Below are 23,351 nucleotides of genomic sequence, written 5' to 3'. Positions count from 1 at the left end.
CTCGTTTAAACAAGGGAAGCCTGCGGCTCTGTGGCCGACACGGAGAGCAGTAAGATTCAGTGGCGTTGCAGCGTTCTTTATTTTTGGCACGCCGCACCGCGACTGTCAGTCACCGGCCCCGAGAAACACGTGTCCCGCTGGCGCCGGACCCGACTGCATCGGGCACTTGACACAGCAGCACCTGAGCCAAGTCATTTGTTACGCGTCGACTCGGAGCAGCGTGCTAATTAGCAGAGGTCTCGGCATGCAGCGCGGCACAGCGCAGCGCAGTGCTCGGCAGGTCCAACAGGATGTAGAGCAACGCTGAGAAAAAGAGTCCCAGCAGCATCGGTAGCAGCAGCGTTGCTGCAGCAGGTTCAAGGCCAAGGTCAGCCAGATCCTGAATGCTTTTGGCATAGGGACAGGGGCTCAGATAAGGGAGAGGATGGAGAGAGAGGGCTCAAGCAGACTGGAGAAATGAAATCATATAGCCCCAGAGGTTACAGTGTTTGGGCTTTAGACCTGAGCTGGCCATGAAGAGGAGACGACCAAATGGGCTGTTTTCAGACAGACTGGCTGTGTGTCTCTGAATATAGACCAGCGAGGTGGCTACTGGTGGGGGTGGAGTAAAACAAGCCCTGAGGCATAGCCTGAACTGAGCAGACAGATACTCTCCACACACACACACACACACAGACACACACACACACACACACACACACACACACACACACACACACACACACACACACACACACACACACACACACACACCCCTCTTCAGTCTGTCTGAGCGATGACAAGACTTACGGCGCCTATAGAATCCAAGCCTCTGTTTCATCAGAGCGGCTTCTCTTTTCCCTGCTCGCTGTCTCATGTAGCTGATCTTATGACATCAGTGTGAGTTTGGAGTCTCAAGTCAGAGCGTCAAGATTAAAGGGCTTCTGGCAGACCAATAAGACCCGGGACTGAGTGAAGTGTGTCTAGTACAGAAGCAGTGAGCGGGCTGTGACTGAAGTCAGACTCACCACCTGACGGCTCCCAGGCCCAGCGCTGCAGACAGCAGAGGCAGAGAGATGAGGAGGAGACAAGGCAGAGAGATGAGGAGACAAGGCAGAGAGATGAGGAGGAGACAAGGCAGAGAGATGAGGAGACAAGGCAGGGAGATGAGGAGACAAGGCAGGGAGATGAGGAGGAGACAAGGCAGGGAGATGAGGAGACAAGGCAGGGAGATGAGGAGACAAGGCAGGGAGATGAGGAGGAGACAAGGCAGAGAGATGAGGAGACAAGGCAGGGAGATGAGGAGACAAGGCAGAGAGATGAGGAGACAAGGTAGGGAGATGAGGAGGAGACAAGGCAGGGAGATGAGGAGACAAGGCAGGGAGATGAGGAGACAAGGCAGGGAGATGAGGAGGAGACAAGGCAGAGAGATGAGGAGACAAGGCAGAGAGATGAGGAGGAGACAAGGCAGAGAGATGAGGAGACAAGGCAGAGAGATGAGGAGGAGACAAGGCAGAGAGATGAGGAGGAGACAAGGCAGGGAGATGAGGAGACAAGGCAGGGAGATGAGGAGGAGACAAGGCAGGGAGATGAGGAGACAAGGCAGAGAGATGAGGAGACAAGGCAGGGAGATGAGGAAGAGACAAGGCAGAGAGATGAGGAGACAAGGCAGGGAGATGAGGAGACAAGGCAGGGAGATGAGGAGGAGACAAGGCAGGGAGATGAGGAGACAAGGCAGGGAGATGAGGAGACAAGGCAGGGAGATGAGGAGGAGACAAGGCAGAGAGATGAGGAGACAAGGCAGGGAGATGAGGAGACAAGGCAGAGAGATGAGGAGACAAGGTAGGGAGATGAGGAGGAGACAAGGCAGGGAGATGAGGAGACAAGGCAGGGAGATGAGGAGACAAGGCAGGGAGATGAGGAGGAGACAAGGCAGAGAGATGAGGAGACAAGGCAGAGAGATGAGGAGGAGACAAGGCAGAGAGATGAGGAGACAAGGCAGAGAGATGAGGAGGAGACAAGGCAGAGAGATGAGGAGGAGACAAGGCAGAGAGATGAGGAGACAAGGCAGAGAGATGAGGAGGAGACAAGGCAGGGAGATGAGGAGGAGACAAGGCAGGGAGATGAGGAGGAGACAAGGCAGGGAGATGAGGAGGAGACAAGGCAGAGAGATGAGGAGGAGGAGACAAGGCAGGGAGATGAGGAGGAGACAAGGCAGGGAGATGAGCAGTGGACAGGGGAGAGGAGAGTACTGAAGAGAGGAGAAGAGAAGAAGGGAGAAGAGGAATGAAATGGAGGGCTGAGGAAAGAGAGGGATATATGGCAGAAGGACAGGAGAGAATGAGGAGAGCAGATATAAATGGTTAGAGGAGAAGGAGAAGAGAACAAATGGAGATAAATGGAATGGATGAGACTCACCACCAGATGCCTGCTACACCCAGCAGAGGTAGAGAGAGAGGACAGGAGCAGAGGAAAGGAGGGGAAGAGAAGAGGAGAGGAGAGAATGATATATGGAGGGGCACAAAGCAGAGTGGAGGAGAAGGGGATGCAGAAAGGTGAGAAAAGGATGAAGGAGGAGAAAAGAAGAAGAGAAAAGGAGTGAGAGAAGAGCAGACAAAAAGGAGAGTAACGGATATGGAGGGGAGAATAGATGAAGAAAAGGAGGGAAGAACGGCAAAAAGGGGATAAATAGACAAAGAAATAGAAGAAGAAAGCAGAGGAATGCCGTGAAGTGAAGAGGAAGGGGTAAGGGCAGAAGGGCAGAGGAAAAAGAGGAGAGCAGATATGAATGGTTAGAGGAGGAGAAGAGCAATGAATTGAGCGGAATGGGAGTGGATAAGAATTCCGAATTCAGAGCGACAGTCTCTCCACCACTCTCACGGGGCCATGCGTGACTTTGCCACCTCATGATGAGGGAGCAAATCTGGAGACAACTTCTTTAAATGATGCTGTTGAGAGGGCCACAAGGCAACAGGAGCATGACATTAGGCCTGTACGAAATGGGAAAAAATTCTGCCTTTTAAGATATCTATCAGGGGAGTTAGGCATCGTGGCATGTCAGAATCAAAAATGCTGCCTTATAAGATACCTTCGTTTTGCCAAATTTTGAAGGCAGCATGTAGATGTATCCTTCATGCTGCCTTCAACGTCCAAAATTCTATTTTAATGTGAGCAATCGAACGTTACGTTATTCTTCTTTCTGGTGTCCTGACAACGCCGTTCTGTGTTGCTATCTTGCTAGGCTGTCCGAAACAAAGTTGGTAGCCGGTACCTTGATGCCTGCTACGGCAAGTGACTCGGTAGAGAGCTGAAGACAGCGAGACAGCAGACAGCTGCTTTCCGTTTTGTACAGATCCTGTCTGTGCGACTGAAACCCACCCAATGACAAAAGCACCTCTCATTATTGCTCTCCTGCTCCAGTTTGTGAAAGGCTCCACCTTTAAAGTTGAAGTGAAATTTAATGTTGACTGGTTCTTAGAAGATGCTTTTATCCAAAAGGACACAGACAGTGGTTCAACTCGTAACTCGGCAACCAATTATCAGGCGAGGTCCATCACACCCACACCCTTTACAAGCAATTGGACTGCTGTAGATTGTTTCAGGTACACTAAATAAGCTACTTCATCCCTATGCCCTCATTCACACGCCAACCCCCCCATGCTTGTGCTCAGACATGTATGGAAATCTATAAGCCTCCTCCCTCACTAATCTAATGTAAAGTCATACGTGCTGAGCACCTCCAGTATGGATTTCTGCTAATGCCTATTTGTCTTGATCCAGCTCTGTGGGGAGGAAGTTTGCGGCTGAAAATGGATTATAATTCAGTGTAATTCACTTGAGCTCGAGGAGGGAGGCAAGGTAACGTGGAGAGGCAGAAAGAAAGTGTGTGTGTGTGAGAGAGAGAGAGAGAGAGAGAGAGAGAGAGAGAGAGAAAGGAGGAGGGGAAGGGATGGAGGGAGAGAGAGAGAGGAAGGAGGAGGGGAAGGGATGGAGAGAGAGAGAGAAGGTGTACTGGTGGGAAGGAGAGCAAGAGTGACACGATGTGACAGTGAGCACACCAGCACACAGGGGAGGTGGCTGCTTTACACTCCAATCACATAGTCTTCCTGCCCCCCAAGACATTTTAATCTGATCCTTGTAGCAGGGAAGGAGGGCTCAGAGAAGGGGGGGGTTGGCTGTGTGTGTGTGTGTGTGTGTTGGGGGGAGGGGGGTGGCTGTGTGTGTGTGTGTGCGTGTGTTGGGGGAGCAGTGGGGTGGGTGGTGAGAGAAGGCAGGAGGGACATATTTTATTTCCCTCTTTTCTCCACCACGCTCACAATATATCTTGGGTGTCATTGAACCAGTGGTTCATCTCTATTGCAGTTTTATTTGGGCTTGTCGGCAATGCACTTAATCATGTATATGTAGAAATTCAGTTCGTGCAAGTGTGTGTGTTTGTGTGTGTGTGTCTGTGCATGTGTGTGTGTGTGTGTGTGTGTGTGTGTGTGTGTGTGTGTGTGTGTGTGGTGTATCTATGAGCACTGTGCGTAATTGGATTAATGAGGATACGAGCCGCCCATCACAACCCTTTGGTGTAGAGCTGCTTTATCGATTCCAAACAGCTCCATTTCCTCCACACGTCCACAGAGATTCCAAACAGCTCCATTTCCTCCACACGTCCACAGAGATTCCAAACAGCTCCATTTCCTCCAAACGTCCACAGAGATTACACACTCTGCCTTTCCATTGGGAGCCATATTCCCATTCCCCTTCCTTCTGCTTCTCTCTCTCCATTTTCTTCACTTTCAACACAACTCTCTTTTTATCATCTGTCTCTTCCTCCTTGCCATCCGTTCTTTTCCACATCCCTTTCATACTCTCTCTTGACTGACTCGATTGCAGAAGAACTCCTTTATTCTCCAGCTCTCCTGTTCCTCTTCACAGTTTTCTATCACCATCATGCATCACCCTGCCTGTCTTTTTCCTTATTCTTTAATGTCTCCCTCTTGCATCTCTCTCACATCATCCCCACTTGTTCTCCTTCTAATCACTGCTTTCCCCTCCAGCGCCTCATATCCCTGCGCAGAGTCTGCTCCAGATCCCAGACCTCCATCTCCTCTCTCCCCACCCTGTGCACCCTCTCCTCGCTGATTTGTTTACGAGTTACGAGTTCCTCTTGTCCTTTCTTTTTGCTTCTCTCTCTCTCTCTCTCTCTCTCTGTCTCTCTACTTCTCTCTCTCTCTCCTCTCACTCTCTCTCCATTGTTTGAGAAATAATCCAGTAAATGGGTGTTGAACCTCTCTCTCTCTCTATCTCTGTCTCTGTCTCTCTCCTTCTCAAATTCAAATTCAAATTCAAAAGGAGCTTTATTAGCATGACCATAACGTTGTACAGTATTGCCAAAGCATTTGGGTCATACATCAAATGGGGAGGGGAGGAAGGGGAAACACACAAATCACAAATAAAACAGAATAATGATAATTGTACACAAATATGAATTATGAACTATGGCAATGGAGAAGGGTGTGTGTGTGTGTGTCTGCATGTTTGTGTGGGCATGTGTCCGTGTGTGTCTGTGTCTGTGTCTGTGTCTGTGTGTATGTATGAGTGTATGAGTGTATGTTCATATTTAGGTAGTGTAAGTTTCACATCAGCAGGTCCTTTCATTATGGCAGGAATATACGTATTGAGCGGCAAGGAGGCCTTTCTCTTTCTCTCCAGTGAGGAATGAAAGCCTCTCCTCATCGCTCGCTTGCAGGAATTCAGGGAGGACATTTGTCATCTTTTCAAAATAAGTTCTCCTAATGTTAACATATTTTGTGCACTGTGTCAGGAAGTGTATCTCTGTCTCTACTGTGTTTAGGTCACAGTGGTGGCACAGTCTAGTGTCTTTCGGCAGCCATGTTTGTCTGTGCCTTCCCACCTCAATGGCCAGACTGTGTTCACTGAGTCTGTACTTTGTCAGTGTGGTTCTCAGGTTTTTGTCTTGAATGTGTGTCAGGTAGGGTGCTAGCTGATATTCTCTGTTTAAGGCCAAATAGAATTGCATTCTACTTTGATTTTTTGTTTGATTCTTCCAGTGGATTATGTAATTTTGTTTAATAGTTTTTGTAATTTGGTTTATCCTAATTTCAGTTGCTTTGTGATTCAGATGCTGCGGTGTCAGTGGGGAATTTGTGTGTGTGTGGAGTGGGTGGATGAGATCAAACTCAGGATCAGCTTAGTTAGGGGACATTTTTCTTTGTTCATCTCCTGGTACTGAAGGGCTTTTATAATGGAATGAGCAGGGGTCACTACTTTTCAGGTGTTTCCAGAATTTCATCGCTCTTTTCTGTATTTTTAGAATTAAAGGATATTGGCCTAGTTCAGCTCTGCAGGCATTGTTTGTGGCACATCTGTGTACTTTTAAGATGAATTTGCAAAACTCAGTATGGAGGGTTTCAATAGGGTGTTTTCCCATTGATTGAAATCTTGGTTTGTAAGTGGGCCCCACACATCACTACAATAGAGGGCAATTGGTTCAACCACTGATTCAAAGATTTTCTCCTTCTCTCTCTCTCTCTCTCTCTCTCTCTGTCTCTGTCTCTGTCTCTCTCCTTCTCTCTCTGTCTCTCTCTCTCTCTCTCTCTCTCTCTCTCTCTCTCTCTCTCTCCTACAGGTCTTGTTGTAAGCCCCAGGCCACTAACCTCATTGTCTCCCCACATTTGCTCAGAGTTTCTATCCTCCTCCACCGTTCCTCTTTTCACCCTCTCCATGTCTTATAGGCCCTGTACCCCAGTCCGGAGGAGGGCTGGCAGATCTACAGCTCGGACCAGGACCCGGACGGGAAGTGCCTGTGTACGGTGGTGGCGCCGGCCCAGAACATGTGCAGCCGAGACCCCCGCAGCAGGCAGCTCCGCCAGCTCATGGAGAAGGTAAGAGCCAGGCGGTACAGGCAGTCCAGCCTCACCCCACCCAGCCTCACACAGCCCCACACAGTCCCACCCAGCCCCACACAGCCTCACACAGCCCCACACAGCCCCACCCAGCCTCACACAGCCCCACCCAGCCTCACACAGCCCCACCCAGCCTCACACAGCCCCACACAACACCACACAGCCCCACCCAGCCTCACACAGCCCCACACAGCCTCACACAGCCCCACACAGCCTCACACAGCCCCACACAACACCACACAGCACCGCACAGCACCACACAACACCACACAGCACCACACAGCACCACACAGCACCACACAGCACCGCACAACACCACATAACACCACACAGCACCACACAGCACCACACAGCACCGCACAACACCACACAGCACCGCACAGCACCACACAGCACCGCACAGCACCACACAACACCACACAGCACCACACAACCCTACACAGCACCACACAACCCTACACAGCACCACACAACACACAACTCACTCTCCTCTCCTACACCCTCTCTGTCTCTTCTCTATATCTCTCTCTCTCTCCTCTCCTACACCCTCTGTGTCTCTTCTCTATCTCTCTCTCTCTCTCCTCTCCTACACCCTCTCTGTCTCTTCTCTATCTCTCTCTCTCTCTCCTCTCCTACACCCTCTCTGTCTCTTCTCTATCTCTCTCTCTCTCCTCTCCTACAACCTCTCTGTCTCTTCTCTATCTCTCTCTCTCTCCTCTCCTACATCCTCTCTGTCTCTTCTCGCTCTCTCTCTCTCTCACACCCTCGCTGTCTCGCGACTCCCTTGCTCGTTCTGTGTGACACCCTCTGTCTCCGTCTATTTATATGTCTCTCTATCTCTCCATTCATCTATGTCCCCATGTGTCATGCATAGGCGTGGTGATGGGTATAATGAATGGAGCACCATACGCATTATTTCCTACCCTCATGGCACCTCCATCAGTCACCAATAGACCAAGCCAGCAAGCCAAAGTGTGTGTGTCTGTGTCTCTCTCTCTCTCTCTCTCTCTCTCTCTCTCTCTCTCTCTCTCTGTGTGTGTGTGTGTTTGCGTGTTTTTGTTCTCCATTTTACTTCAGGCAAAGTTGGTAAAAGTGTACGCATCAGACATCTTTTTAGGAGAATGCCATGCCCCAAATACAGCCATGAAATTGGATTCGTTGAGCCTTACCCTGCTAGTGTTTTTCCAATTGCACCCATTAAGCTAAGAACTGTGAAACAGAGGCTGGCGAAAAGAAAAAAAACTGGGGAGAAAAGTTAAAAATATTCTTCAAATTGGTAAATGGAGCACACCGTACCAACTACAGCTCTGTCCACAAGCACACAAACTACTGCTGTACACACACGAACACACACACACACACACACACACACACACACACACACACACACACACACAGAGAAAGAGAGACAGAAAGACACATGCTCACACACACACACATAGAGACACATACGGTGACAGAACACAGTGATATATTTACCAAATGTGAACAATGCTGACACAGACATCTATACTCACATATGCTCACATGTAGCCGTAATTTAGTGTTGCAAAAAAAGCAAAGGCACTCAAATACAAACACACACACACACACACACACACACACACACACACACACACATGCACTCCTTCTACAAAATGCTTTTCCTAACCACATAAATCTATTCTAAGACTGCTAACTTAGCAACACACTGACACACATACAGTATATTCTGATAGAAAATGCATAAGGACCTCCGGAAAAAGGCACAGCAATGCTACAGCTGTAGCAAAGGCTTTTGGAGAGCCCCGGAGGCATATAATATGCACAAGCCATCTCCAGTTATTCTTTAAGCCTTACACACACACACACACACACACACACACACCATAATGTAGGAAAAGGCTAAAGACAGCGTAGAGAGAGAAGCAAATCTAAAGGCAGAAGAAGGATGGTGGATGTTGACTCTGCTGACCTGCAGTTCAATCAATCTGCCTTTAAACCGGGAGCGCTGGTGTGCACAGAGATGCTCCCAGAGGACCATCTTTCCTCTCCTCTTCTCCTCTCCTCCTCTCCTATTTTCATTCTCTTGGCTTACTTTTCCACTCCTCTTGCCTGATATCTCTCCTCTTCACTCCTTTAACTACCCTCTCTCCTTTCCTTTCCTCTCCTCCTCTCCTTTCCTCTCCTCTCCTCCTCTCTCTTCTCCTCTCCTCTCCTCTCCTCTCCACTCCTCCTCTCTCCTCCTCTCCTCTCCTCCTCTCCTCTCCACTCACCCTCTCTTCTCCTCTCCACTCGTCCTCTCTTCTCCTCTCTTCTCCTCTCCTCTCCCCTCATCTCATCTCCTCATTTTTTCTTCTCTTCATTCTTCTTCCCTTCCCTTTCCCCTACAATTCTCTTTTGTCCTCGATTCTTTTTTTGTCATAAGACATTCACAAGCCTATAAAACACAGACTCATCGACACACATAAACACACACACACACACACACACACACACACACACACACACACACACACACACACACACACACACACACACACACACACACACACAGAGACAATAGGATGAACTCACCTCTAAAAGTAACTGATTTCTGGGCTGTTTAAACAGTGGGGATAAGGAGAATGGGGAGAGGATAGACAAGGTTACACGAAGCGACCAGCAGAGAGGGGGAGTCCAGACAGCAAAGAGACAGAGAGAGAGAGAGAGAGACTGAGGAGGAAGATAAGAAAGATAAGGATTGAGGAAGAAATGAATGTAGAAGGGAAGAGTTTACAGCGAGTACAGATTACAGATGAAAAGACAAAGAAGTATAGAGAGAGGTAGAGCACAGAAAGGAGAAGAAGAGAGGGAGGAGGGATGGCGAGGAGAGGAGAAGAACAGAGGGAGGAGGGATAGGGAGTGAAATGGAAAAAGATGGAAAGAGAAATGATTCATGAAGATGAGAGAGAGAGAGAGAACATGTATGAAAGACAGATAGAGAGAGATAGATAGAGAGAAAGGGTATGAGAGAAAGGGTATGAAAGACAGATAGAGAGAGAGAGAGGTATAGGTGCAGGAGGAGAGGGGGCGGTGGTGCTGTGCTCCAAGGGAAGTTGCTGGAGGGAAATTGAGATGCTGAATGAGTGCTGGGCTCTGTGAGCAGATCGATCAGACACCTGAATGCACAGATCACATTCACACGCGCACCTAGCTATACCCAGATGCCTTCTCTTATCTCAGCCCTAAAAGTACACACAGACACAGACACACAGACACACAGACAGACACACACACAGACAGACACACACACACACACACACACACACACACACACAGACACAGACACACACACACACACACACACACACACACACACACACACACACACATGCACATAATACACATGCATGAACGCATCCACTTCACAATCTCACAGATACCCCTCCACATACACAGCATACTCGGATGCACACACTGATACATCCACTTCAGATACAGACGCATTAACACATCCATCCACTTTACAGACTTACACAAGGCCCTTAAAATAGTTATTTCAGTCACACACACACACACACACACAAACACACACACACACACACACACACACACACAAACACACACACACACACACACGTCAACCTCACACATTTGCCAACACAGCCATCTCACTCTGTCATAGATCCGGTTGTGTACACACACACTTACGTAGTCTCTGACACTTTCTGTGTTCTTTCACAGCGTTTCTTTGTGCGCGTTTCTATGCATAAGAGAGAGAGAGTAGGTGCGGGTGTGTGTGTGTGTGTTTGTGTGTGTGTGTGTGTGTGTGTGTGTGTGTGTGTGTGTGTGTGTGTGTTTGCAGGTATGTGTGTTCATGCTCATCACCAGCTGTGTGAGGCACCACTGCTCTTGTCTAATAAACCACAGACTAATGAGGACACCTGGGGTCATTCTCTCACTCACTCCCTCCCTCTCTATCTCTCTCTCCCTCTCTTCCTTTCTCTCCATCTCTTCCACTCTCTCTCTCCCTCTCTCTCTCTCTCTCTCGCTCCCACTCTCTCTCTTCCTCTCTCTTTCTCTCTCACTCTCTATGATGGTTGGGGAGGTAGGTGCAGAATATAGCAACTCCCCCCCCCCCTCCACACACACACATACACACTCACCCTCTTGCTCTGAAATAACACCACTTCCAGCCGGTTCTGCCTGAGCTGAGCTCCACCGGCAGACATGATCCTCCCTGGCTTACCGCCTGACACCACACAACATGGCAGACACGAGACATGGCATGCATAGCCACCATGCTAACAACCTCAGTGCTCACTTTTGCCTATAGGGCATTAAGGCATGCTCGGTGTCCCACCCAGACCTTCTTCAAATGGCCACTGAGGAAGCGGGCAGGCGAGAATTCACTGAGGAGGATTTTAGGCGACAAACTGTTCTGACCGTATTTAAGGCGGATCTGCTCTGCTCGTTAAAGCGACCAGTTAGGAGTGCGACAGAATGGGAATGAGCAACGTGACGGCACGCATCTGTTCCGAGCACATAGTGATGAGTGAGCGTAGTGAGTGTGTGCGTGTGTGGGCATGTGTGTGTGTGTGTGTGTGTGGTTGTATTGAGAGCAGTGTGTGTGTGTGTGTGTGTGTGTGTGTGGTTGTATTGAGAGCGACTAACAGCCGGTGTGTGGGTGTGAGCAGGCGAGGCTGTGTTGCGATGCGATGGAGATGAGTGACCAGAGGCTACTGGGCGGACAGGACTCAGCCCTGCCCAGTTTAAGGGCTCACGCTGGGGCAGGCTTCCAACAAGTAACCCCCTCCCTGGATGGGGCTCAACAGCCTTCACCTCCCCAAGCCAAAAGGCTTGAGAGCCTGAACACAGTATCTTTCCCAGATTGGGGGTTGTTGTTACCCAACGTAAAAGATAGGCAGGGGTAGGGAAACTTTGGAGAGTTTCTCTCTCATTAATGTAAGATTTCCATGGCAGAACAGGATTCACTGGCTTTGACTTTCACTAAACCCAGCACTTTAATTCAAACCACAACACTCTCTGCTGCAGGTTTTAAGCACGGTACATCCCGTGTTCTCATGTTGCATCAAAACCCCTCAGGCTGAAAGTCTTACTCTCTAAGAAACGCTCGGGGAATTCGATCTCTGGAGGGTTTTAAAATGCTGTCTACCCTTGCAGGTCCAGAATATTACCCAGTCCATGGAGGTGCTGGACCTGAGGACGTACCGAGATCTGCAGTACGTCCGGGACACGGAGAACCTCATGAAGACGGTGGACGGCAAACTGAAGATCGCATCAGACAACCCCCGCACCCTCAACCCCAAGAGCTTTCAGGTAGTTTGGGCGACACCTACTGTAGCCCTTCTGTTGGCAAGCTTTCTCTCTCTCTCTCTCTCTCTCTCTCTCTCTCTCTCTCTCTCTCTCTCTCTCTGTTGCAGCAGTGGAGCTGTTGTCTAACCATGTCCATCCCAGTGAAAACTGAGCAGGACTATCTCTCACACACACACACCCACACCCACCCACAAACACACACACGTTTTGTGAGACTTGTGCGGCTGAGGGACTACGCAAAGTATGCCACTTCCTTCCTTACACACAGTTTCACAAATGTGTTCTTCCGCTTGGCCGCCCCTTACATAAACACACATAGGTGTAAACACTGGCAGGACGCAACATTTGGACTTCATCGAGTCATGTTGGGAAGGGCCTGTGAGATCATTCTGAAGCACCTGAATTATTTAGCCCCAAGACCTGGAGCATGACTTGGGTTTTTGCGCTTTCTGTCTCTTTGTGACTCCCAGGGAGAGTGTGTGTGCAACTCTGTGTGTGTGTGTGTGTGTGTGTGACTGTGTTTATGTATATGTGTGTGTGTGTGTTTGAGATTTTTTTCTGCTTTACAGCTAACAGCCACCAACATTAACATTTATGCTCTGCTTAACATCAAAGCTGGTGGTAAACGCATCCGAAGTCTTTCATCTGAGTACCACTCTGCTCGGTGTAAGTTGGAATGCTGTCGCACTGTATATTCTTTTGCATAGATTTATTCAAGGACATGTCCAGGGATATATCCTATTGAATTAAAGTCCACAGGGACTAAATGAGCCTGGGATGTGTGAGTATTTCTCAAACAGCAGGGTGTGTTTGAATTGTGCGATTTGACTGAGAATGGAGCAAGGATCTGGAAAATAGGATGTGTGACTATTATTCAAACAACAGGATTTATGTGAATTAAGCGACTTAATTTTCAATGGAGTGAGAATCATCATCATTCCTCATTCATCTACAAAGAAACACTTTGAAAAGCTTTGTGCTCTTTCTACCCAGTCGCTGCGTCTCTGTGATGGTTTTGAAGTGCAGAGCGACTCTCTCTCTCTCTCTCTCCCTCTCTCCCTCTCTCCCTCTCTCTCGCTCTCTCCAGCAGGCCTGAAGCAGGAGGCTTTATTTCAGCAGGACTCTGCTGCTGATGAATGCGCAGGCCTCAAAGTCGCCGGTGGCAGAGCGGCAAGATTAACGAGACCAAATTTTCGCAGCGCGAAAATCGGGGACGGGATGAGATTTATGGTGCGGCGCCACGGGCCCGAGAGCTGCTCCATCACCAGATTTACGATAAAACCTTAACGCGTGAGCGAAACATGGGGCCCCACCCAGCGTCCGTGCACACAGACTTTATGGACACACCTGCTGCCGCCGGCAGACCGGCCGGCTCGCTCCTTATTGATACACCTCTGCCGCAGATGAGCTCCACTTCAGACTGCCTGCCTGGCTGGCGCTTAATGGAAGGCTCCCGCCGAGCAGAGGGGATCCGTCTCTCACTCTCACTCTCACTCTCGCTCTCGCCGCGCTCACGCTCACGCTCCGTGCTGACGCTGACGGGTGTCAGACGTGCCCGGTGGAGCTCAGACACGCGAGCGCTTCCTCGGACGGGCACAGACGGCTCCGCCCGTGCCAGCTGCCGTAGAGCGAGTGAGAGAGAGAGAGAGAGAGACGAGAGGACAGAGATGAAAGACTTTATGACGGAGAAATCAAGACGCCTTTTTTTACATTTCTTCTTTTTCTGTCTTTCTTTTCTCTTTTGGGATGAGGAGTGTTTGAAATGGTGAGGGGCTCAGTCGGTGCAGGAAAGCGATGGCTTCACTGAACACCTGTGTGTACGACGTGTGTGTGTGTGTGTGTGTGTGTGTGTGTGTGTGTGTGTGTGTGTGTGTGTGTGTGTGTGTACGTGCGTGAGAGGGAGAGGGGCAGAGGAGACAGAGAGACGTCAGGCCTTTTCATCTCTCATAACTGTCGTGAGAAGAATTCACAACGTATGAGAGATAATCCTGTCTCTGTAGCCACCTTTTCTTTCTCTCACTCTCTGTCTGACTTACTTGCTCTCTCTCTCTCCTTCCCTCTCTCTCTCTCTTTACATCCTTCTCCCTTTTTCTGTCTCCCCATCCTCTCCTTCTCTCTCTCTGTTCATCTTCCTCTCACTCAAACTTATTCTATTCCTCTCTCCCTCCCTCCCTCTCCCTCCCTCTCTCTCCCTCTCTCTCTCTCTCTCCACCTGCAGGAGCTGAAGGACAAGATGACTCAGCTGCTCCCCCTGCTGCCCGTGCTGGATCAGTACAAGGCGGACGCGGGCATGATCATGCGGCTGAGGGACGAGGTGCGCAACCTGTCGCTGGTGCTCATGGCCATCCAGGAGGAGATGGGCGCCTACGACTACGAGGAGCTGCGCCAGCGCGTGCTCCTGCTGGAGACACGCCTGCACTCCTGCATGCAGAAGCTGGGTAAGGACCCGGAGGATGGAGGGAGGGAGGGAGGGAGAGAGAGGGAGAGAGAGGGATGGAGGGAGAGAGGGAAAGTGCAGGGAGGGTTCCTGTAGAGCAACTGGTAGAGCTCTTGCAGGAATCAGGTGGAATTCTGCAGACGCTGCATGCAACTTGCAGATGTTGGGTAAGATAGATAGATAGATAGATAGATAGATAGATAGATAGATAGATAGATAGATATACTTTATTGATCCCTAGGGGAAATTCAAGGTCACAGTAGCATACAGACAACACACACACACACATTCAATAACAGCAGAAAAAGTAATTAAAAGTATATAATATAATTTTTTTTTAAAAACACAACTAAGCAATAAGGACTGTAGAAGATAAAGAATATACTAAATATACAAAATACAAATTATACTAAATAGAATTATTAGAAATAAATCAATTCTAAAAAACAGTATCCACATAGTGGGTGAATAATCAATCAGTTGCGCTTGCAATGACTGAAGCAAGGACTGAGCCTGTGGTTCTCAGTGCATAAGGTAAGGTAAGGTGCTCTGTGTGAATGAGTGCCATGGTCATGGTGCAAATGAGTAAGTCAAACAGTGCAACATTGCAAGAATAAAGTCTATATATCTATATATAAATAACTATATTAAGAAAGGTATGGAGGGATGGGTTGTGCATATGTGCTAACACAAACAGTGAGGCAGAAGACAAATGTAAAGTGGCTAGTGGACAGACAGTTCAAGACATTGAAGGTGGTAAAGAGGCAGACAGACTATGCGGAGAAGTCTATTTCTTCTCTTCCCTTAAGTGATGTTCAATGGCCCTGGGGATGAATGACTTCCTCAGTCTGTCTGTTGTGCAAGGCAGTGAGCGAAGTCTCTAGCTGATCAGGCTCTTCTGCTTAACAATAGTGCTGTGGAGTGGATGACACTCATTGTCCAAGATGTTGATCAGTTTGTTCAGGGTCCTTTTGTTAGATACTAAAGTGATGCACTCCAGTTCAGCTCCCACTACAGAGCCAGCTTTCCTTACCAGCCTGTCAAGTCGCCCCGCATCCTTCTTCTTTGTGCTTCCTACCCAACATACCACTGCATAGAAGAGGACGCTGGCAACAACAGACTGGTAGAACATCCTGAGGAGCTTGCTGCACACATTGAAGGACCGCAGCCTCCTCAGGAAGTACAGCCTGCTCTGCCCATTCTTGTAGAGTGCGTCAGTGTTGGCTGACCAGTCCAGTTTATTGTCCAGGTGGAGACCCAGATACTTGTAGGTGCTTACCACCTCCACATTGACCCCATCAATGGGGACTGGTAGCAGAGTGGGCTTAGACCTGCGGAAATCCACCACCATCTCCTTGGTCTTTGAAGTGTTGAGTTGAAGATGATTGAGTTTGCACCATTGCACAAAGTCCTCCACCAGGCTCCTATACTCCTCCTTCTGCCTGTTCCTGATACACCCCACAATTGCAGTATCGTCAGAAAACTTCTGCATGTGGCATGACTCAGTGTTGTAGCAGAAGTCAGATGTGTACAAGGTGAACAGGACTGGAGAGAGCACAGTTCCCTGTGGCGCTCCGGTGCAACTGATTACAGTGTCAGAGAGACAGTTCTTCAGTCTGACGAACTGTGGTCAGGTAATCTGTGATCCAGGTTACCAGGTGAGCGTCCACAACCATCTGCAAGAGCTTGTCTCCCAGTCTGAGGGGTTGGATGGTGTTAAAAGCACTTGAGAAATCAAAGAACATGATTCTCACAGCACTTTTCCCCTTGTCCAGGTGAGAATGTGTCCTGTGTAGAAGATAAGTGATGGCATCATCCACGCCCACTTTCTCCTGGTATGCAAACTGTAACGGGTCTAGTGCATGGCGTACCTGGGGTCTGAGCATACCTAAGACGAGTCGCTCCATTGTCTTCTTCACATGTGATGTTAGAGCGACAGGTCTGTAGTCATTAAGCTCACTAGGATGTGGCTTTTTAGGGACAGGGGGTGAGACATGATGTCTTCCACAGTGTTGGAACTTGTCCAAAGCGTAGACTCAGATTGAAGATGTGCTTCAGGACGTGGAGGGGGTGGGGATGGGGGGAGGAGGAGAAAGAGGGATGAGGATGGAGGGAGGGAGGGAGAGACAGAGGAAGGAGAGAGGGAGTGTACCTGTAGCTCCAGTGTTACAGCTCCTGTTGGAGACCAGGCTTTACTCCAACATGCAGAGCCTGGGTAAGAACCATTTGGATGGATGGAGGGGAAGTGGAAGTGTTCCTGCTTCTGTAACTCCACTGGTAAAGCAACCAACATTAGGTTTTATGCCCAACTAGCTCACTTATTGATGCAAATGTGTGACAGCACTGCACTGTAAGTCACTTTGGGTAAAAGCGTCTTGATGAGTAAATGGAAATGGAAGCAGTATAAATGGAGGGATGGTGGCCTGCTGGAGATGGAGCGACCCACTACGGCATGGAGCTGCTGGGAGCTGGTTTATTGGTGCCATAAAACGCCCTCGCGAGGCCACTCTCTAAAGCAGACCATTAACAAATGAGAGAGACATGAGAGTGACCTCAGGTAGTTTTAATTTGTGGCTAGTCTCGCTGTTTTTCAGCCCGAGGTTGACAGACCAGGACAGAATCATTTGTGTGAATCTGACATTGATGGCGAATGCATTTGAGGCGCACCGGGAAAAACACTCACTCACTCACAAAGGGAGGTCCATTGCTTAGATTGGCTTCAAGCACTTTTATGGTATTAGCCCATCTGGTTATAGATAACTCCATTTTTCAGTATGAAGTATTGCACAACACAAATCAGGTCAGTTCCAATTGTATTGCACAGGAAAACATACATTTATTCTCCTGATGTAATGGGCTTCTTGAGTTTGTAATTCCAGTCATTAGTGTTCACTTTATGCTTTACTGGGCACTTGTTGTATGCGACTGGAGCATTGCAGTGCTGTAGGTTACTTTAGCTCCCGCTTCAAAGCATACATTTAGTTTAACTATAGCAGAAAGTCTATCCTTGATCTCATTAAGGCCAATTGGATTTCATGCATAACTTGCTGTTTCTTTCAGCAATGTGGTGTTAGCATGTTAATGCAGAGCAGTAAGGGCTCTAGCCTACTGTATATCTCACAATCTGAGATTTTGCAAAAGCTGATGATGAAACATTATAAGGCCTAGAAAGAAACTGGGTGCAGTATCTCAGACTGAAGATGATAAGTTGATGATTTAACATTAAAAAAAATAATCCCTCATAGAGTATAAAAAGCCAAAGTGATGATTTAACAGAAAACCAGAATTTGCTGTGGACCTAAACATGGCTTTTGGCTGTTGAATATTTTAGGAGCTTCTTGTGTGGAAACCCAACCATAACGCTTTAATAACTGCACAACGCCAAGAGAAGGACACTGCGGCGCCTGCATGCCTCTTTTAATTAGCGTCTCGTGCTTGTGTTAAAAACCCACTAAGATATGCTATCTTTTCCCTATTATTATATTTTCCTCTTTGATTTTAATATTCTAACATTCAGCTTTTGTACAGTATACTCCAGTTTTATCACCAACCGTTAGTGTGCCTAATCTAATGAACTGATAAAAATGTCTTACTTTATCACCACAGTTAGTTCTGCCCTCATATTTTGATGTACTCAGGTGTTGTAATGTATGTATGCCATTACCTCAGAGTAATAATTGCCCAATCTTATCTTGCATGTCAGCTTACACAATGCCAGGGAAGTGATCCCAAAACAGCAAGGGCGTTTCCAACTGGTTTCGTGTGTTTTGTCTGCAGGCTGTGGCAAGCTGACCGGAGTGAGCAACCCCATCACCGTCCGTGCTTCAGGCTCAAGGTTTGGCTCTTGGATGACCGACACCATGATCCCCAGCTCAGATAATCGGGTGAGGCCTCCATTTTGATTTGTCCACACTGTGTTGGTGTCGTGTATGTCTTGTGTGACTGTAATGGGTGCTGTGAGAACACACAGTGGACTAGAGATGGCCAGATTAGTGGACACAACATCTACATGGAAGAGGAGTGGTAGGTGTGTTAACAAGAAGCCTAATATTTAAATTATTAGTGGATAACACATCTGCATTGGAGAGGAGTAATGGGTGAACTAGCAAGGAGCCTAAAATCCAACTCTAATAGTGTCTGTCTTTAGCCAGGCTTGCTCATTGTACAGCTCTCCAGTCACTGGCTACTATTACATTACACCACAAAAAGGTGTGCTCCTTCAGTGTAGAGTTATGGGTGGAGGCGTGCCAGATAATACACCCATGACTAATTTTGCTGCTGTGACGCTGGCAGGATGCTGCGTGAGGCTGGTGCATGATGGGATGTGGTGGTGGGGGTGGGGGGTGCGGGATGGCTGATGGATAACCCAACCCTGGTGCTCCTGTCACGGCATCGCCAGGGTCTGATTAATCTCACCGTCCGTCATGGCTGTGGATATTAGCAGCCTGCTCAGCCTTAAGTTACCCCAATCACTTCCCTAATTACCCTCAATGACATGGCCAGACGACAGGCACAGCGGTGAGACGATATGAGCGAGCATCCCCTGCATGGAGCTTGACAGTCGGCCAGAGGGGAAGAGAGCAGAGGAGAGGAGAGGAGGAAAGAGAGAAGGAGAGAGAAGGAGAGAGGAGAATACTGTTTAAGAGAGCAGAGGAGAGGAGGAAAGAGAGAAGGAGAGAGAAGGAGAGAGGAGAATACTGTTTAAGAGAGGAGAGGAGAGGAGGAAAGAGAGGAGGAAAGAGAGAAGGAGAGAGAAGGAGAGAGGAGAATACTGTTTAAGAGAGGAGGAAAGCGAGAAAGAGAGGAGAGAGGAGAATACTGTTTAAGAGAGGAGAGGAGAGAAGGAGAGAGGAGAATACTTTAATAGAGGAGAGGAGGAAAGAGAGAAGGAGAGAGGTGAATACTGTTTAAGAGAGGAGAGGAGAGGAGGAAAGAGAGAAGGAGAGAGGTGAATACTGTTTAAGAGAGGAGACTGTGAGAAGTAGAGGAGAGGAATGTAGAGATAGATCAGAAGCAGAGGCAGAATAAGATGAAAGGTGACAATGAAAGAGGAGAGGTTTCATGAGGAGAGAACAGAAGAAAGGAAGAACAGAAGGCAGAGAGGAAAGGAAAGCAGAGGTGTGAAGAGAAGAGGAGAAAGAAAGAAAAGGCAGATGATATTTGTAATTGGATAGAACATGAAAAGAGGAGAGGAAATAGGAAGTGATGAAGAGAGAGGTGGAGCAGAGAGCAGAGGTGAGTAAAGGACTGGATGATGAGAGGAGGAGGATGAAGATAAGGAAGAGGAGAAGAAGAGGATTAAGCCTCCTGTCGCTCAATAAACCTGTGTCAGGCTGGAGTGCAGTCCAATACCATCGGCAGTAAAGGTCAACCTCCAAGAGCAAATCCTCAAGTCTGCTACAGGAACACCCACATCAGTCACTCTGACCACACCAGCTAGCCCATCAATCACAATTTACACTAATAGCCATTCCACACACATGAATGTTCAAATCAATCATTCTGATCACGTTTGGCGAAGAGCAATATCAGTGGCTCCCAGTGCAGTGGGAGTGTGTGTGTGTGTGAGAGAGAGAGAAGGGGGGGTTGTATGTGTGTGTGTGTGTGTGAGAGAGAGAGAAGGGGGGGTGTATGTGTGTATGTGTGTGTGTGAGAGAGAAGGGGGTGTGTGTGTGTGTGTGTGTGTGTGTGTGTGTATGTGTATGTGTATGAGAGAGAGAGAGAGAGAGAGAGAGAGAGAGAGAGTGTGTGTGTGTGTGTGTGTGTCAACGTATGTTATTGTGTGTGTGTGTGTGTGTGTGTGTGTGTGTGGACAGTGAAGAGAGCCCAGCTCTCTCTGAGCTGAGGTGTGGAGAGCTCCCAGCGTTCCCTCCTGCTGCTCGAGGGACTCATTTGAGCAGGGTGAGCAAGAGGCGCTCTTAATGCCCCATAATCCTCCTCTTCCATAATTCACCTGCGCTCCCCCCTCCTCACCCAGGCAGGCAGGCAGGCAGGCAGGCTCACACCCAGCAGAAAGCTCCCCATGGATGGGACTAAAAATAACCTGCCTGTTCCCTACCATAACAAGACAAGCAAAGAAAGAGAGTGAGAGAGAAATGGGGTAGGGAGAGAGAAAGAGAGAGACTGTGGAAAAGGTAAAGACAGATAGAGAAGGCAGAGAGAAACAAAAAGAGGATGGTTAGAGACAGAAGGAGAATGGCAGATATCGTGGAGAGAATAAGGCAGAGGTAGAGATAAAGAGAGAGGGATGGAGAGAGTAAGGCAGAGGTAGAGATAAAGAGAGAGAGGGATGGAGAGAGAATGAGAGATTATATACAGAAGGTAAAGGAGAGAAATGAAAGAGAGAGAGACAAGAACAAAGGTAACCACATAAAAAAGAAAGAGAGAGAGAGCAAAATCCTAACAAAACCAGACTGTAGAGAATGTAGGGTAGAGTATGCTATACCTGTGTACAGGGTTTGTGTATGTGCTCTGATTTCCTGTCTCAGTCAATGTGTTTGTGTTCTCTCTAGTTATGTGTTCTGATTTATTTATGTAATTACGGCTTTGGCAGTAAAACTACGTATTTGTCATGCCAATAAATTGAATTTAAATGTGAAAGGCAAAGGGATACAGACAGAGAGAGAGAGAAAGAGGGAGAGAGAGAGAGAGAGACTGAAGAAGCTAAAAGGTGAAGAGGGGGTGGAGGAGGGTGGAGAGCAATGCCTCGGCTCCATCCAGCGTCTGCATTCTCCATGAGGGGCGAGGGAGGGAGGCAGCCAGAGCAGCGCTAACTGCGGCTTATTAAATCAATTAATTGCAGAAGTTATGGCTTGATGGAGACAGAGGGCGGGGCAGGGGATTGGAGGGGAGGGGGGGGGCGCTCTGTCAATAGCAGAGGGAGCGAGGGAGACAGAGAGAGGGGGTAGGAATGGAGAGAGGGAGAGAGAGCAGGGGAGAGAGAGGAAGAGGGAGGAAAAGCACACACACACACACACAGAGGTTCACCACCCCAGTACCCAGCATCGGCTAACATCTTTACCACCATGCAGAGAGCAGATCAATGGCTGTCCTAACACACACAGACACACACATACAAACACACACTCTCCAAAAGGCACACGCGCACACACATAGAGACATACGCTCCGGCAAATATATAGACACAAACAGAAATCCATATATGAGCCCACGCACACACACACACACACACACACACACACACACACGTGCACACGCATTGATGTGCACCAGAAATGTGTATAAGTATAGCTGGCATGCTGTGCCGAGTGAGTTAACTGAGGCTCCAACCGCCTCTCTTGGTACTTATCGCCACAGGTGATATGGGAAGAAAAAGGCTGCTGTCACTCATCGTCACTCGCATACTGGGGACTCGCCGCGTTACATTTTTGGTGCTCTCACTCTCATCACGTCTCGTCTCTTTTACCCCCACTCTCTTTCCATATCCTATTCCTTCTCAAAGCCATCTCTAACTCTGCTCTCTCTTACTCTCTCTCTCTCTGGGTTTTATGTACTTTTTTAATATATGTATTTATTTTATTGTATATAAGATCTATGTGAACTTTGTACGAGTGTTGATTTTCACTGGCACTAAATAGAAAAATGTGTCAACAAAACTGACCCCCCCCCCCTTTCTCTCTCTCCCTCCCTTCCCCTCCTGACAGGTCTGGTCGATGGATGGTTACTTGAAGGGACGCCGCGTGCTTGAATTCCGCACCATGTCCGACTTCAAAATCGGCTTGAACTTCGTGCAGCACCTCCTGCCTCACCCGTGGGCGGGCACGGGCCACGTGGTCTACAACGGCTCCCTCTACTACAACAAGTACCAGTCCAACATCATCATCAAGTACCACTTCCGCTCGCGCAGCGTCCTGGTCCAGCGCAGCCTCAGCGGCGCCGGCTACAACAACACCTTCCCGTACTCGTGGGGCGGCTCGTCCGACATCGACCTGATGGCCGACGAGAACGGCCTGTGGGCCGTCTACACGACCATCCCCAACGCGGGCAACATCGTCATCAGCCGCCTGGACCCGCAGAGCCTGGAGGTGCTGCAGACGTGGGACACGGGCTTCCCCAAGCGCAGCGCCGGCGAGGCCTTCATGATCTGCAGCACACTCTACGTGACCAACTCGCACCTGGCCGGCGCCAAGATCTACTTCGCCTACTACACCAACACGTCCACGTACGAGTACACGGACATCCCCTTCCACAACCAGTACTCGCACATCTCCATGATGGACTACAACCCCCGCGAGCGGGTGCTCTACACCTGGAACAATGGACACCAGGTCATGTACAACGTCACGCTGTTCCAGGTCATCAAGACGTCCGACGACTGAGCCAGCAAAAGCGAGTGTGACTCTCACACACAAGTGACTCTCACACACAAACGCACACACGCAGACTCCAAACACACACATAGACACACACAAAGATGTAGCACACACACATACAAACATACACAAACACACACAATTATACAGAACCATATTCATTTGAACATTCCCATTAACACACAGATGGCAGCAGGGGCCAAACATACTGTACCAGAAGCTTTGGACTTTTTTAAGCACTTCGATCTGCATAGAGTGCTATTATTCACACACAAGGACTTGGGGTGGGGTAATAAAAAAAGTACACGGCTCCACACAGCTGTGTCGGAGGAGAGGTGAGAAGAGAAACGGACTGAGCTTTTCATTTGTTTCTGTGATGAGTAAGCATGA

At 48.6% G+C, this 23,351-nt stretch overlaps 1 protein-coding gene across 3 annotated transcripts in view; it reads left to right on the top strand.

Annotated features, from left to right (window-relative positions):
• olfm2a (olfactomedin 2a) overlaps positions 1-22,967 on the top strand; it is a 33,942-nt gene extending 10,975 nt beyond the window's left edge. For 2 of the 3 annotated variants that reach the window (XM_076267173.1, XM_076267171.1), the window contains exons 2-6: positions 6,723-6,872; positions 12,039-12,194; positions 14,410-14,629; positions 18,406-18,512; positions 22,293-22,967. In XM_076267173.1, coding sequence (XP_076123288.1) covers positions 6,723-6,872; positions 12,039-12,194; positions 14,410-14,629; positions 18,406-18,512; positions 22,293-22,967 — 1,308 coding nt within the window. Of the gene's footprint in view, positions 1-6,722; positions 6,873-12,038; positions 12,198-14,409; positions 14,630-18,405; positions 18,513-22,292 lie in introns of all 3 variants that reach the window. The other variant, XM_076267172.1, reaches the window with a different exon arrangement.
• Positions 22,968-23,351: the final 384 nt, after the last annotated feature.

This window comes from Alosa pseudoharengus, unplaced genomic scaffold (assembly GCF_046254945.1).
Source record: "Alosa pseudoharengus isolate Yale_2024_CS ecotype anadromous, Long Island Sound unplaced genomic scaffold, YU_APseudo_1.1 YU_APseudo_1.1_scf_4, whole genome shotgun sequence".
NCBI classification, from domain to species: domain Eukaryota; kingdom Metazoa; phylum Chordata; class Actinopteri; order Clupeiformes; family Clupeidae; genus Alosa; species Alosa pseudoharengus.
Note: the sequence above shows the minus strand (reverse complement) of the source record. Positions and strands in the feature narration are given on the sequence as shown.